Source organism: Brassica napus, chromosome C9, assembly GCF_020379485.1.
Source record: "Brassica napus cultivar Da-Ae chromosome C9, Da-Ae, whole genome shotgun sequence".
In the NCBI taxonomy this organism is placed as follows: Eukaryota; Viridiplantae; Streptophyta; class Magnoliopsida; order Brassicales; family Brassicaceae; genus Brassica; species Brassica napus.
The window spans coordinates 12,591,026-12,607,320 of NC_063452.1; the positions used below are offsets into that span (position 1 = coordinate 12,591,026).

Consider the following 16,295-nt stretch of genomic DNA (forward strand, 5'->3'; position numbering starts at 1 on the left):
ATTTTACTTTGATATGTCAGATAAATAAATTTTCTAGTCCTCAAATTTAAAAATACTTTAGATATTCGTATTGCACGTGTTTGGAAAATGAGGATAAACAATGTTCTAAGCAAACGGTTATTAATTAGTTGCGTACAGTTTCAATTAGAGTGCGAACCAAACATTACGAAAAGCGATTAAGAAAGAAAATTATTTTGGCTTCTTCTTTTTTTTCTGGTGGGATCGGCGGCTTGTGAGTTGTGTGACCAACTGACCATCAAGTTCTACATGTTTATCTTATAATAAATGAACGGCACAAAACTAACTTTTCTGAGACTTTGTTTTTCTTTTAATAAACTCTATCACCAGATCCGGTCGGCTTCAGGAGTTTTCTTAAAATTTCATCCTCGGCTAAAATTCCATATCACTTCTCTAAATCAGCAATCGTATCTATTTTTACAGAGATACATGTGTTATGTGGGGTCAACAAAATTTACAGGTTGATACAATTATATAAGTATGTTTTTGGTCCGACGACGATAATTACAAATTTCAGAATTCAATTAACTTATTTTAGACTGGTTTCTTCTTATTATTGGCCCAGTTATCTCAATATGGATATTAATTATGAAATGAAGATTTTCTCTAATTAGCAATGTGATATGTTTTCAGCATTTAATATTAGGATTTTTTTTTCTTTTTTGCTAAAAGGTTAATATTCATATTGATGAAAGAGTTAGATTTACAAAATCATTTACAGAACCACCATGGCAAAATAAAGGTGAAAAACAAAGTGGAGCTAAGGAAAGACCAAAGATCTTTATCTAAACCAACGAGGCATAAGAGAACTGAAGTGCTTTCTTTTCTTCTTGGCAGTGATTATAGTCCGGATGTCTCTGTCGATAGACCGGAAGACCTCAGCTGTGGAGAGGGAGATTTGGTTATAAATGACGTTATTGCACTGCTTCCACAGATGAAAAACAGTTCATTGGGAAGTGAGTATACGAAGGATTACCAATGGTGATGAATGTGATCCTCTAATCCAAGACATAAGCTCACTCCAAGTATAAAGGATGAGCGTAGATGGCCCTAGGCGATCAAATATTTGCCTCCATATCTCTCCTTAGAAATCACAAGACAATAACAAATGGTCTTTGGTCTCATTTTGTAAAGAGCAAAGAGGAACTTATATGTCATCGTTAAATCTAGGATTTTTAGTAATTAAACCCCTCAAGTAAAGATTAATCGTAAAAAAAAACTCTCAAATAAAAATCCTGTGAAATAAACCATCAACTTTAATTCCGTTAACATATGTTACTCTCCGTCTAAAAAACTGTAACGGAAAGTGACATACGTTATAAGTTAGAGTTTATAATGTTGAAAACTTAGTTGATTTTTTTTTACGATTCAAAAATAGTTGAGGGGTTTTATCACTAAAAGTTACTAAATGTTTTAAAATATTTATTATCATTTATACATTATTTTAAATTGATATAAGCCTTTAAACTAATTTATAAATTTTAATACATTACTTTATAATAAAGCTTCATAAATATTTTAATACTTTTACGTATGATTAATACGTTTTCACAATGATTTTATAAGTTTTTACAATTTCTGCTACTTGTTAGAATAAAATAATCTAACATTATTCGTGATACTACTAAAACATAAAGTAATACAATAAATCAAGAACAATATATCAAATATATTATTGATCAAATAAATAAAAATATAACGTATTTATTCAGAAATCAATGAGAATAAAAATAATCATGCATTATTTTTGGGGATAGGGGGAAAGTATGAGCCGGAGGACGGAAATCATGAAAATAGGAAAAAATGCGTCCTACTCTAAAAGGGAAAAGTGCTTCCTACTCTAAATAGAAAAATTGACTTCATAGATGAATTATCCTCGACACTACTTAAGACTTAATATAACTTAAAATTTTAAATTATTTGATATTTGACAATGACGATATAAACACACAATTTTTTATATCACTATTGCCAAATATCAAATAATTTAATATTTTGAAGTTATAATAAGTTGTAAATAGTGTTGAAAATTATTAATTTAAGATGTATAAATTAATTTTATAATAGATTAATGTATTAAAATTTATAAATTAGTTTTAAAGGCTTATAAATCTATCTAAAACAATCTATAAATGATAATAAATAATTTAATAATATTTAATGATATTTTGTGATAAAACTCCTCAACTATTTTTGAATCGTAAAAAAACCTTCAACTAAGTTTTCAACATTATAAACCCTCAACTTATAAACCGTTAGCATATGTCACTTTCCGTCGCGGTTTTTTAGACGGAGGGTAACATATGTTAACGCAAGTAAAGTTGAGGATTTATTTCACATGATATTTAGCTGAAGTTTTTTTTACTATTTATCTTTAGCCGAGGGGTTTAATTAGTAAAAATCCTTAAATCTATTATGTATAATGGCGATCTACGTATTAATCTAATATTCGTCGTAAAGTCATCGAGAAAAGCAAGCAAAAACTTTGACGGGAGACAAAAGGGTACGTGAAGAAAAAAACATATAAAGTGATAAGGGCTTAACGTAATAATACTACAACAAAAACTCTCTACGTACAACGAGTAATAACACATGAAAATAGTAAGTTGATGAGACGTCGTTTTAAGGTTAGATCGATGAAGAAGCATCTCAGACCCCACCCCTGGGACCAGACCCGACCCGACCTTTGTGTCCTCCCCTTTAAAAACTCCCCATCTTTTCTTCTTCTTATCCCCTCTTCTATAGCTACAAACCCTCAAAAACACAACACAAGAAAGAAAGAAAGAAAGGGTGGTATACATATCCATAAAAAAAATTATTTAAGATAATTATTGTGGTTAAGTGTTTAATTATAATTAATTTAATTAATATTTGGAGCTAAATCATGGGTCATCACTCATGTTGCAACCAGCAAAAGGTGAAGAGAGGGCTTTGGTCGCCAGAAGAAGATGAGAAGCTTATTAGATATATCACGACTCATGGCTATGGATGTTGGAGTGAAGTCCCTGAAAAAGCAGGTACTTATTATATATTCATTTTGGTTTCTTACATTTTGTCTCTAATCAATTACATTGGTCTTTTTCTATTTAACTTATAGATTCAATCTACTATTTACAATGCATATATATTTGATACATTAGGGCTTCAAAGATGCGGAAAAAGTTGTCGATTGCGATGGATAAATTATCTTCGACCTGATATAAGAAGAGGAAGATTCTCTCCTGAAGAAGAAAAATTGATCATAAGCCTTCATGGAGTTGTAGGAAACAGGTTTCCATTTTTTCTAATTTTAACCACAGTTATATACATATTTAAAACATTGTATTATTGTGTATTAGAGCGTTATATAATCAGTTAAAAAAAACATCAACTTGTTATATGTTTTAGTTTGGCACGGCTGAAGCAATGACTAGCATACGGTCGATGGCTAAAGAATCTTTAACGTGTAGTTTCATTCATATCTTTATAATTTTGTTTACTTGCTCGAGCTGTTAAGTAGTGTACATTTCAAGTTAATCGAACATCCACAAAATATAATACAAGCGTCCACATGTATACATATTTAGCAAAAAGAAAAGCGTACACATAGACACATATTTGCACATGTACGTGCTTAATGGTTGATGTTTCTCTTATAAAGCTTGTATACGTGTTTCAGGTGGGCTCACATTGCGAGTCATTTACCCGGGAGAACAGATAACGAGATAAAAAATTATTGGAATTCATGGATCAAGAAAAAGATACGAAAACCGCACCACCATTATAATCGTCATCAACCATCAATAACTACTGTGACAATGAACGTGGACGCTACATCAACTGGTACTGCTGTCCCATCTACCACCACCAATACATCGACTATCGATAACTTACATTTTGATAGCTTTATGAATTCTCCTAACCAACTAAATTTCACCAATGATCAAGAAGCTAATACAAAGATTCAAGAAACCCTTTTCTCCCATAAAACTCCTCTCTTCATGGTAGACCAAACACTTCCTGTCCTTGAAGGAATGTTCTCTCAAAACATCATCACAAACAATAACAAGAAGAACAATTATCACGACACACGAAGAGGAGGAAGAGGAGGCGTTCTTGAGCAATCATTTCTGACAAATAACACGGAAGAATGGGATATGAATCTTTCTCAACAAGAACCGTTTCAAGTTCCAACAATGGTGTCACATTTGTTCAACAACTCTACCAGTTCAAATACCGAGACGGTTATAAGTTACAATCTACCGGCGTTAGTAGAGGGAAATGTTGATAACATCTCCCCACTTGGCAACAGCGCTCAAGATGGAGATATGGCTTCCACAATCGAATGTTTAAAGAAGCAAGAACTAAGCTATGATCAATGGATAGATTCACAACAGTGCTCTAATTTTTTCTTGTGGGATAACCTTAACATAAACGTGGAAGGTTCATCTCTTGTTGGAAACCAAGATCCATCAATGACCTTGGAATCCTCTGCCTTGTCTTCTTCTTTTCCCTCTTCTTTTTAAATTATTGTATAAATCTCAGGAGAGCAACTCACGCTAAATTGTCTATATGTTTACTTCTTTAATTTTGTTTCTTAGAGGTTGTTTTCGGATGTTTTTACTTTCAGTATGATGTTGTAATGAGTGTTATAAATTGTTCATGAGGAGATGGTGTGAATGTATGTATGTATGGATGTATGTGTTATTTGCTAATTTATGTTTTTCCCTAAATCTATGTAATAAAGGACGAAAGCACTACTTCCATGTTGCAAAGTTCCCAAAGTTCGTTAACAATGTCTTTAATTTAATATACTGTACAATAAAGCTATGTTGTATAAAATTAATTAAGAGTTTTTAATTTTAACTAAAAATTAGATTTTGACCCGCGTTTTCAAAACGCCGATATTTTTTCCTTTGCGAGTCTCATAAATGTATCAAATATTTGTAAGTTCATGTTTTATATATATATATATATATATATATATATATATTATTGAACTTTCATGTTACATAAGTACAATAAGTTAATTTGTCATTCTATTCATAACAAAGTCGATGTGAATACTTATCATAATATTCTCTACGTTTTAAACTTACAAATATTTATCATAGTTTACATCACAAAAGGTCGACATGTTAAATAACATGATTGAAATAAATGAGCAGTACAAAAGAAAATGAAGAATGATCGAATCATATGTGGCTTCAAATGAAGAATCATTATAATAGTTCATCAGCACATAAACAAAAACCAGAATCATCAAACCAAAAATATATGTATATACATAATATCTTTATATTCTAAAAAAAATTACTAAGTTGAAAGCATAAAAAAATTAACATCATAAAAATTCAGTGGCTTCGCTTTTCTGCTGCGAATGTCATATATATAGTAGATCGGTAACGTTTTTAAATGACCTACCTTTCACGATAAACTTTGGAAAAGAATATTTTTTAATAAATTCTCTAAACATTTTTATGTTTATAATTTAATATTATTTTTGGAATAGCTTGTTAGTAAAGAAAAGAGAATATCTCGTGAGTGGATTTCATCCGAATTTTGGTTAAAAGATTTCAATATAAAAATTTAAATATTAAATGCATGAAATTAGAAGAGAATATATCTAGTTAGTTGATTGCAAAAACTTTTTGATTGAGATGTTCTACTACATATATTTAAATATAAAATATATATAAGACAAAAAATCTAGGGAGTAGACTACAACATTTTTGGATATAATAATTTGAATATAATAAATTATTTAAATGTTAAATATTGATAATAAATAAAAAGATACCCATGATTTGATTGCAACATATATTCGATTGACATATCTTAATATAATTATTTAAATACTAAATCATAAATAATAAACAGTTATTTTGATATTTGTCAGGTTTTGGTGAATATTAATTTTAATTTTTTAAAATTATGCAACCATATTCAGCTAGCTAGTTTATGTAGATTATTCAATATAGATAAAACATATTAATTGTTTTGATATTTCTGTATTTGTTTAGGAATGTTGAATCACCATTTAATATTAACTTCGTTTTAATGTGATTTATTAAACGTTTCTAAGCGAAAATATTTTTTATATCTATTTTTAGACTTTCATTCAAAATGCGGGAAGGAATTTACAGTTTAATGTTTTAGAAAGTTGTTCATGTTTTTCATATGGTGACAATATTCCCCATTTTAAATTTAAAAACTCGACCGAATTACCCGTTTTATAGCCGGTAAAATGCTTAACGAAAGCCAACCGCCGCCATTTTGGCTGCTCAGCACAATAAATCAGTAAAGATTCAAATGGCGAATTTAACAAAATAAGCTCTATTACGCGGAATAATTACCGAAGAATAGCAAAATTTATTTTTTTAAGCCAATCAAAAATATAGGCTTTGTGTTTACTACAGCCCATTTAATTTTACTCAACCAACCGAAAGAGCATGCTATATTTATAGTAATCATTCTTGTTGATGAGTTTCACAAAATTTCGATGTTGGATGTTTACACTTTGTAGATATAAAGATCTTAAATATATTTAATGCGTAAACAATTATATGGATTTTTGTATAAATTATTTCTTATAAAATCGAGAAGAAACAATATTCTAAATCTTGTTAGGCTCCTAAAATCTTGCTAACCACGATTTATAGTAAGATTGTTTATTTTAACAAGTATTAATAAGGAATTAAATAGCAAGAAAATAAGAAAACATGGTAGGTGTTTTAATAGTATAGATAAATTGGAGGATGTTGGTAAATGGGTGGAAAAAACCCGAGCCAAACCAAATCGATCCATCCAAACTCAGACCGAGCCAAACCAAACCAAAGTATATGTCTAAACTATTTGGTTTAAGATTTTATCAACCAAAATGGTTCGGTTTTGTTCAGTTTTTTAAACTGAACCAAACTGAAAACAGAAGTGTTTCCTTAATTAGACTAGCTAAATATATTAATAATATTAAGATTTAAGATACTTGACCATTTAGCCTAAACAATTAAACATAATTTGTACATTTTACTTTTAAATAAATAAAGGCACAACTAAAAATAAAATACAAGAATATGAATCTCATACATCAGCATCAAAACCACAAATTATATATTATCTTTGTATTAGGTTTGAAGATAATAATATAAAATGATTGGATTGCATCTTCGGTATTTTTATTGTGTTGTTTTTATTTACGCTTAAATATGAAGAAAATAATGATTTAGTGTCAAATAATGATTTGTTTTTATTTTTTTATAATAGCAGATAATTCATTATCCTCTTGTAAAATATTGACTATTAAGTAGATATTACGGTCTAAGAGCTGCATATATCTATATAGTTATCTGAAACTACAATCTAGGAGCTGGTAGACAATAGATTGAGTTTTTTCCTATCCGTACATCAAAAAATAAAATTTTGTTATACTAATAATTACTCAACCAAAATATTTTTCATATGATTGTTCCTTGCTTATCTAAGTTTTGTATAATTTTTCATATTTTCTGTTTCTAAAATAATTTATATGAATTGTTAAAGTAGGCCTTGGATATCTTAAGTCCAAAATAGACTAAAAAGAGATTTATGCCAAATAGACAATATATTTGTTTTCCTGTTCTATTTTAACAAATTTCTCTTAATTTAATTTATCGTATTTATTCATTTTCTGCCTTGTCTTATCAATTTATTCCAAAAATATGAACCAAAAAAAATTTATGGCAAAAGGACAATGTATTTGTTTTTCTGTTCTGGTTTAGCAAATTTCCCTTAATTTAATTTATCGTATCATGTTATTCTTTTTCTGCCTTATCGTATCATATAATTTTTATTTTGGTATAAAATATGTAATATCTTATATGTTTAGGTATAAAATATATACCGTTTTACAGGTTTTGGTATAATATATCGTTGCAAAAAGGTATTTACGGAAAGAAATGCAAACATTAACCTGTACAAAATGTCTTAAAACAAATTGCTGTCTTACAATTATAAATAGTCTCCAAATTCTCCACTATAGTTCCACTAACAACTCAAACTGATAAAAGAAAATACAAACTTATATTCAGTAAAAATGGAGAAAGTAGCTTTGATATTCATCGGTCTTCTACTTTTCTCAACATGTAAGATTACTTTTTCACTTGCGTCTTATGTTTAATTAATTCATTACTAGCCTCCTCCTCTCAATAAGCATGATCAACACACGTTACACACCATTTCAATTCTCACAGGCACTCAAATTCTTTCGAAGTCTTGCAACACCGATTCTGATTGTACAAAGATCACGTGTGAAGGTATAATTCATGTCAATGCGTTAAAGATGGAAACGTGGATTTACCCCTTCAAACGAGGTGTGACCCTGCTGCTTGCGCTGCTTTATGCAAGTCAAAAGGCGAAGAAGTTGGGTTTTATGTTTGTGCTTTAGATCATTGTTACTGTCGCAAACCTCCTATGTAATAACAAGCTTGCAGTATACAACAGAACCTCTATAAATTAATACTCAATAAATTAATAATCTCTATAAATTAATAAATTTCGCCGGTCCAACTTAGACCGGTTCAAAATTTGACACAAATCGATAAAATAGTAAGATAATATATTTTTAGGAAATTCTATATAAATACATGACCCCATTAAAATTATAAATTAATAATTTATTTCTATACATATTTTATATAAGTAAGAACCTATTATTATATTGTTTGTTTTATATTCACAATGAAATTATCTTTATATTTTCTTAACACTTAATATATTTTTGATGAGATTTAGTAATATTATATCTAAAACCACATTTATAATCTATGCAATATATATATATTAAATACACTAAATAATATAATATAATTAATATAAATGTCAAAAACTAACAATTAATGTCTATACACTAAAATCAAATATTTTTCTTATCTTACAATAAATATATATCTTAAAATAAGAATTCTAAATAAGAAATTTTTTGTAAATTAATATCTCTATAAATTAATAAAATTTCAAAGTTCCAATATTATTAATTTATAGAGGTTTACTGTATATATCAAACTTTTGTTATTGTCACAAATTGCCACATGTTGTCATCTATTTTACTCTTTTATCAAGAGTTAGATAGTAGAGCAATTTAGGTGAAAAACCAAGGAAGATAGTGATATTAGCAAAATACCAAAGACCTAAAACTTCAGCTGATGTGGCAACAAAAAAAAAAAGAAAGACGCACTTACCCTCGACGTTTGAAATTTTGGCTTCCTGATTTTAGGTTTCTAGGATTTGTACCTGACACAAGATTTGTAGTTAGATTTAGCAAGATAGTAAAAATATTGCGTTCACATTAGATGGATTTGCATCGGTAAACCAAAATATACAGTGGCAAGAGGATAACTCTGACGTAAAAGGTGCAGGTGCATCCTAAAATGATTTCGGTGGGATTTTATTTAGAAATTAATTTAATTAATAATTATATGTTATTCTCCTATTTGTGGACCGTCTATATAAAAGATTGGATTGCCAATTATGTAACCGGCTAACTTATTGAATAGCAAATCAGTGGAATTTTATTATCTGGCTAAACTGATTGCCTTACCCTAACAACTTATTCCACATAAAGAACTATACCTTAAACCCTACAAGCTAATCCCTAAGCTCTTGAAGAATCAAAAAGCCCAAATCAGTAAACCATAAACTCTAAACCCTATCTCTAATTCCTAAACCCTAAACCCTAAACACTTATAGGACTTGTAAACTCTTACCCTAAACCCTAAAGAAACCCTAAACCCTAACCCATACAATCTAAAGCCTAACCCCTAAATCCTAAACCCTTAACCCTTATAGGATTCCGAAACCCTAAATGTAAACCTAGAAACCCTAAACCCTAACGCATATGGGGCTAATCATACAGTATATGATGTCGTCCGATTATTAGCCGTCTAGAGTTTAACATAGATGTACAATGTCGTTATTATATGGATAACTATAGCGTTAGCTGGCTAAATTAATTTCTCAACCATTACACCAAACCCTAAAACCATATGCCTATATCATAACCCCCACTCCCTATACCCTTAAAGTTCAACATAGCTGTGCAACTATGATCCTTCCTAATAATCTAGTATATAATATACGGCTAGAGTTTGAGATAGATGTGTAATATATTCATTATCTTGATAAGTATGATTTTAGCTGGCTTAATTTATTGCATATGCCATTATTCCTAAACGTTGCCAACATATTTCCTTAGACGACTAAACTTTGCGTAAAAGATTAAAAATATTAATATCAGGCTACAATTTTGTGTGGCCAGCTCCGAAAAGTTATATCATCTAATATTCGAGACATGACCAAACATTCATTCACACAAGATTGATGAGTCATACAGCTGCCGTCGAAACAGAGGGTTCATCAAGATTAAGGGCGTTGAGGATTTCTCTGATTGCGCATGCCTTCGGATATGAAGTTACTCTAACGCCGGTGGGTTCTTCTCCGACTGCGAATATCCTTTCTGGTAGTAGGCATGGCGGCCCGTGTATACCGTCGTTCTCCTCCATCAGGTTGTTGAGTTCAGCAACTCTAATTTGCTATTTTTTTTTAAGAATTGGCACAAGAGATGGATAAAAGGGATTTTCGAAATTCTGTTTCTTTCGTAGAGATATGAAACCTCTGACAAAGAGATACAGAAGATTTTAGCGTATCTTAATATTATATTTTGGTCTATATATCACTTGCAGTTAAGGAGTGGCTTATGTTGTAGGGGTAGCAGAGTAAAATAACTCATGGAACAGTCGTCGTTTTTTTCTCTTTGGTCATTTCCCTAATAACGTATAAGTATGTTGGTAGAGCTCCTAATTTCTCTAGATAGTATATGTTATCTCAAGTTTTTTATTATATCTATTTATATATATAAAGTTTAGTTTTTTCCTTCTTCTGCCAAGTGGCAGGGGGATTTTACGACACGTGTCATCCATGTATTTTTTTTTACATTTTAGGTCATTCTTCTTTTAGATTATTGCAATTTGGCCAAGTACTTTCCAATCATGAACTATCTAATCATTTTCACACTAACTATTAGTCTATTATCGTATGAAATTTAATAATCTATTTTATTGTTTACTAAAATTCAAGATGAATAAGAAATAAATAAAATAACAGAAACATATTTTACATATTTAATTTATTTGTAACTAAAAATAACATAATTTTTTGTTATTTTATTTTTTTTACCATTTTCTATTATTTAATTTAAAAATTATATATATATATATATATATTGTTCACTAAAATTCAAGATGAATAAGAAATAAATAAAATAACAGAAATATATTTTACATATTTAATTTATTCGTAACTAAAAATAACATAATTTTTTGTTATTTTATTATTTTTTACCATTTTCTATTATTTAATTTACAAATTATATATATAACTATTAAAAATATAAAATGACCAAACTAATAAGAAGAAAATAGAGTGCAATACATAATTTAAACATAAAACTTCCACAGTCAGGAAAAAAAAGCAAAATACTATAGTAACACTAACTTAATAAAGATTTAGAGCTGAAAAAATATCAAAAAAGAAGACTAACATATCTCATTTTATCATAGAATGTCTTGGATAGAACAAACAGATGTCAGAAAATGCAAAAAGATAAAATATGAGACAAAGCAATCCCTAAAACACAAAGGATCTCGATCAAGCACCAGCGCAAAAAACCAAAAAAGCGGGTCAGAGAATGAATAATCATCTGAAGAATAATCATCTGAAGAATAAAGTCACCACGAAACAAAAAGACGCATGTCTAAAGCACCAGAAGCACAACCACCAGCTAAAAGATAAAAAGCACCTCACAAACTAAACAAGCACATACAAGGCGCTTATGCCAACGAAAAACCACAAAATTCTGAATAGAAGAAACCAAAGCTCCAACAGAATAACTCCGCACACCTACACCAAAGGATGCATGATAAGAAGATAAACAACCTGAGTGGGGGAGAATGGAAGCCAACCACCGAGAAACCAAAGCTTACCACTAACAAGTGGTATTGTACATACAACAACACATTATTAAAAAGACAAACATATAATATATTATCAACTAATTATCTATTACTACATAACATAATAAAACATCAAATAATGATCTTCACAAATAAATATTGACCACATAATCACATCATCAGAAAATCATATTTAAAAATAATAAAATAATATTCTGCGCGAAGCGCGGACAACCCCCTAGTGTATAATAAATTATTAGTTTTTTGTTGAACAAGGTTTTATATTGACTTGTTTTGGGTTTTATCAGTAACAAATAAACATAAGATCTATATTATTAAAGTAGAATCCTTCTTAGGATTATGCCCCTGATTTTTTCAATTAATTACAAAAATTGCTATTACCTTTTTGAAAATTTTAAATGGTTTTCGGCCACATTAATTGCACCAGTCAGAAACAAGTATTTAAAAACGAATTTACAAGCCCATTTTGGCAGTAAGAAAACTAGTATTTTCAAGCCCATTTTGACTTTATTACAAATCCAATCATATTATAATCATTTTTACGTATACTTTAAAGATCTATACTAAAATCAATTTATGATATATATGTTATTTACATTGTATTAACACTCATGCCAAAAATCAGAATATAATTTTTTATTATTACTTTTCGTTTCTTTTTTTTTGGTAAGACCGTCGAAGAAGCTGGATTACTTGTGGGTGGGTTTCACGAATTTATAGACCGAAGCTAATTTAAATACTTAGTTTTTATTGACAAAAAAAATTAGAAAACCCATTTTAAAACAGTAAACATAAAAATGAATTCAATTTTTTGTTTGTATTTCTTTTTAATCACCTTTTAAAATATGCTACGAAAAGGATATTTGGGATTTAATAGTTAATAGTTTACAATAAACTAAAAATATTAATATAAGGAACTCTTTCTAAAAACCAACTCTTCGGAATTAATTTGTATGATTATAAAACATCAAATACTATTAAAAAATTAGTTATCAAATAACACATAAGGTTACAATTAATAAATATTTAATTTTCAAAAGAAACAAATCCCGTGCTTTTAAAATGCGAGTCATTATGTATATTATTATATTTATATCTCAATACATATCATCCTAAATATATAAAACAACTACTACACATATAACAAAAAAACAATTATAAAAATATAAATGTTATAAATATAATATGTTATAAAATAATATATTTAAGAAATAGATATTCCCGCGCTTTGAAAACGCAGATCAAAATGTAGTTATAATTTAAAACTAAACTAGATCTCGACCCGCACAACCGCACGGGTTTTTGTTTTCATTTATTTTTATATAAATATTTTGTTTTCAGTTCTAAATGGGTATATAATATATATGTCTCTATCAATTTTTAAAACATAGTAAGTTGGATGATAAAAAAAAAACATAATAATTTTACGGTATATTTTTTCATTGAATAGATTGTTTCAAACTTTCACATTCATTTGTATCTTCTTCTATATATATATTTTCGGATTTTTATTTCATTATTAAAATCGTAACTATATACATAAAGATTAGTAAAATATTTTTTTATTGTCATATTCAAAGATATTGTAACATTTCACAAATTTAGAAAGTTTTTAAAAAAATAAACTTTTCGCTTCATAGATTTATATTATCGAGTAAATAATTAAATATTTAGTTTTTGTTTAATTTTTAAAATAAACTATATAGTTTAAAATTTGTTTTCATTGGTTTAAGGTAGTAAAGATTAATTATTGTTAGATAATATGATTTTGTTATTTAAAAAAATCATTATAATTTTAAAAGTTAACATCGACAAATATTTAAATATTTAACATATGGAGGTATAGTATTACAACATTAAATTATATCTATTTAATTTATACTATCTATAAATCCAATGGATCATCTATTGATCCAATTATTGATAGCCCAATAAAAGTTTCTGGTAGGCCCAAAATTTAAATGTAACATGACTTTGTAGGAATAAGTACATTAGGTCCATTTTTAAAAAAATCACACATGAATCAAGGTTGTGACTTCTGTTTTAATATACAAGATGCTTAATTAGAATATCCTATATGTCAGTACACTCACGAAAATTATATATTCTTTAAAAGTAGATATTGATTTGATTAGTTATAACCGAATAGGAATTAATCTTTATTTAATTTGAATTGTTAACAGAATAGATGTAGATATCTATTGTTGCAACTGAATGTAGATATTATAAATTTCTTATAGACGTTAACAATGGACCAACTTCATCTTCTCCAAATGCATCAATGTGTTCAGTAAATTATTAACATAGGTTCAGAGCTTACAATCCAATAATCTTTAGTAAATGGTAAGACAACTAAATGAACGTAATTGTATCAAGCGACCATTATTTAAATATTGTCTTCTGCTTTCATTGACTTCAAAAACAAAAATTGACGTTAACAATGGACCAACTTCATCTTCTCCACATGCATCAATGTGCTCAGTAAATTATTAACATATATTCTGAGCTTATAATCAAATAATTTTTAGTAAATATTGTCTGCAAACACAACACTACAAAAACACAATATGTCAAATAATCTGGGAAGACGTCTGTGAATGTCAAACTTTACATGAAAACCAGAAACTCTCGTGAGTTATAGAGTTATATCTAAGCGCAAAGAAAAAAAAAACCAGAAACTCTCGTGAGTTATAGATTTATATGTCTCTCGAGAAGATTTTTTAATAATCTTTTATTTAATATCAAGATTACTAATGATTGAAAATGTAATGTGACCAACTCTAGTAGATAGTCCATTTTTTAAAAAATCACACATGAATCAAGGTTGTGACTTCTGTTTTAATATATAAGATTCCAATACAGAAAAGCTCAAAGCCAGTCTACATGAAATCCTAACCACCGCACACATCAAAGCCAACGTCACCACTAAAGTGAGAAGGGAGCCACTCCACAAGAACCGAAGCCAAAAGCCTTTACAAGGAACTTCTTTGAAGGAAGCAACCACCGCAAATGCAAGCGGAGCCATCACCGACCGAGAAACGAGATACGAGAATCAGGAGCAGATCCGGTTCATGACTGTCGCCGTAGCCATACAACCACCTCTCTCGCTTCGCTGTCTTTGTAAGAATCTCCACTAAGACAGCTTTTGATGATTGGATAGAGTTTTTGAGACAGTTTGGTTTGTTCTTTTGGTTAACTCATCTGCTTGTTGGGAGAAACGACGATTAAATACAGAACCCAAAAGACAAAGAAAATGATGGTGACGTGGACAATTGTTTGTACCGAAATCGGTGCTATGCTAGAGGTAGACAGATTTCGACTGTGGGATTAGGAGAAGCCTTCTTGTTGAGCTTGAACCGGATGGATGGACTAAAAGAGAATAAAAAGGGGTTTAATGATTATAGCTGGACCCGATGAAGGGATGCCTACGTACCCCGAAAGGGGATCAAGCCAATCGTAGTTCTACAACAATGGGATCACAAGTGCCTGGATGAAAGCATATGGAGAGATGTTTCTCTCTCTAGAAATAGAGACAGGATGGAAAGAGGCTCCAAGGATCCTTCTCAAAGGAGGGGTTTCTCCTTATTTATAGAAGGAACAGGTCTACGGTTTCCTAGTGACCTCCTTTTAAATGGGCTGAGCCCATTATTTTATAAGCCTTGTTGGGGGCAAAGCCCATGTCCAACAGTAAGCCCCCCAGTTCGTTGAGAGAGATGAAGTTGATCTCTATGAATTTTATGAAGAGGGTTTATAAGAAAATGGACTCAGTGCTTTTACATTTGATGACCCAGGCGAGTAGTACATTTACTAGGCGAGTTGACTGGTGAACTCATGCCTAGGACGCGAGTTGTACTCTCGCTAGGAGTGTTTACTATGAAATCATCCCTAGAAGCAGTAACTCGGCCAGTAACTCATGCCTGAGCGAGGGAGAGTAGATGTACTCTTGTTAGGCGAGTTGAGTGTAAACTCGTGCCTAGACAAAGGCGAGTAGTACTTTTCTAGGCGAGTTGGCTGGTGAACTCATGCCTAGGACGCGAGTCGTACTCTCGCTAGGAGAGTTTACTATGGAATCATCCCTAGAAGCAGTAACTCGGCCAGTAACTCGTGCCTGAGCGAGGGAGAGTAGATGTACTCTTGTTAGGCGAGTTGAGTGTAAACTCGTGCCTGGAAAAGAACATAAATAAGATTTTATTGTATTGATTCAACAAACACTACCAGCATAAACACCATTTTTGGATCAAACAGTTGGCGCTAGAAGGAGGGGAAAGGAGAACAATCTTCAAAGGTGGAAAA

The 16,295-nt window shown here is 29.9% G+C and overlaps 1 protein-coding gene and 1 pseudogene across 1 annotated transcript; both read left to right on the plus strand.

The window, feature by feature from the left end:
* Window positions 1–2,746: 2,746 nt before the first annotated feature.
* Window positions 2,747–4,772, plus strand: LOC106395578 (transcription factor MYB46). Its single transcript, XM_013835991.3, has 3 exons — window positions 2,747–3,035; window positions 3,159–3,288; window positions 3,677–4,772. The coding sequence occupies exons 1-3, from the start codon at window positions 2,903–2,905 to the stop codon at window positions 4,521–4,523; spliced, it is 1,110 nt and encodes a 369-aa protein (XP_013691445.1). The 5' UTR covers window positions 2,747–2,902; the 3' UTR covers window positions 4,524–4,772.
* An 893-nt stretch (window positions 4,773–5,665) lies between these two features.
* LOC125593414 lies at window positions 5,666–8,546 on the plus strand (annotated as a pseudogene).
* The last annotated feature ends 7,749 nt before the right edge of the window (window positions 8,547–16,295 follow it).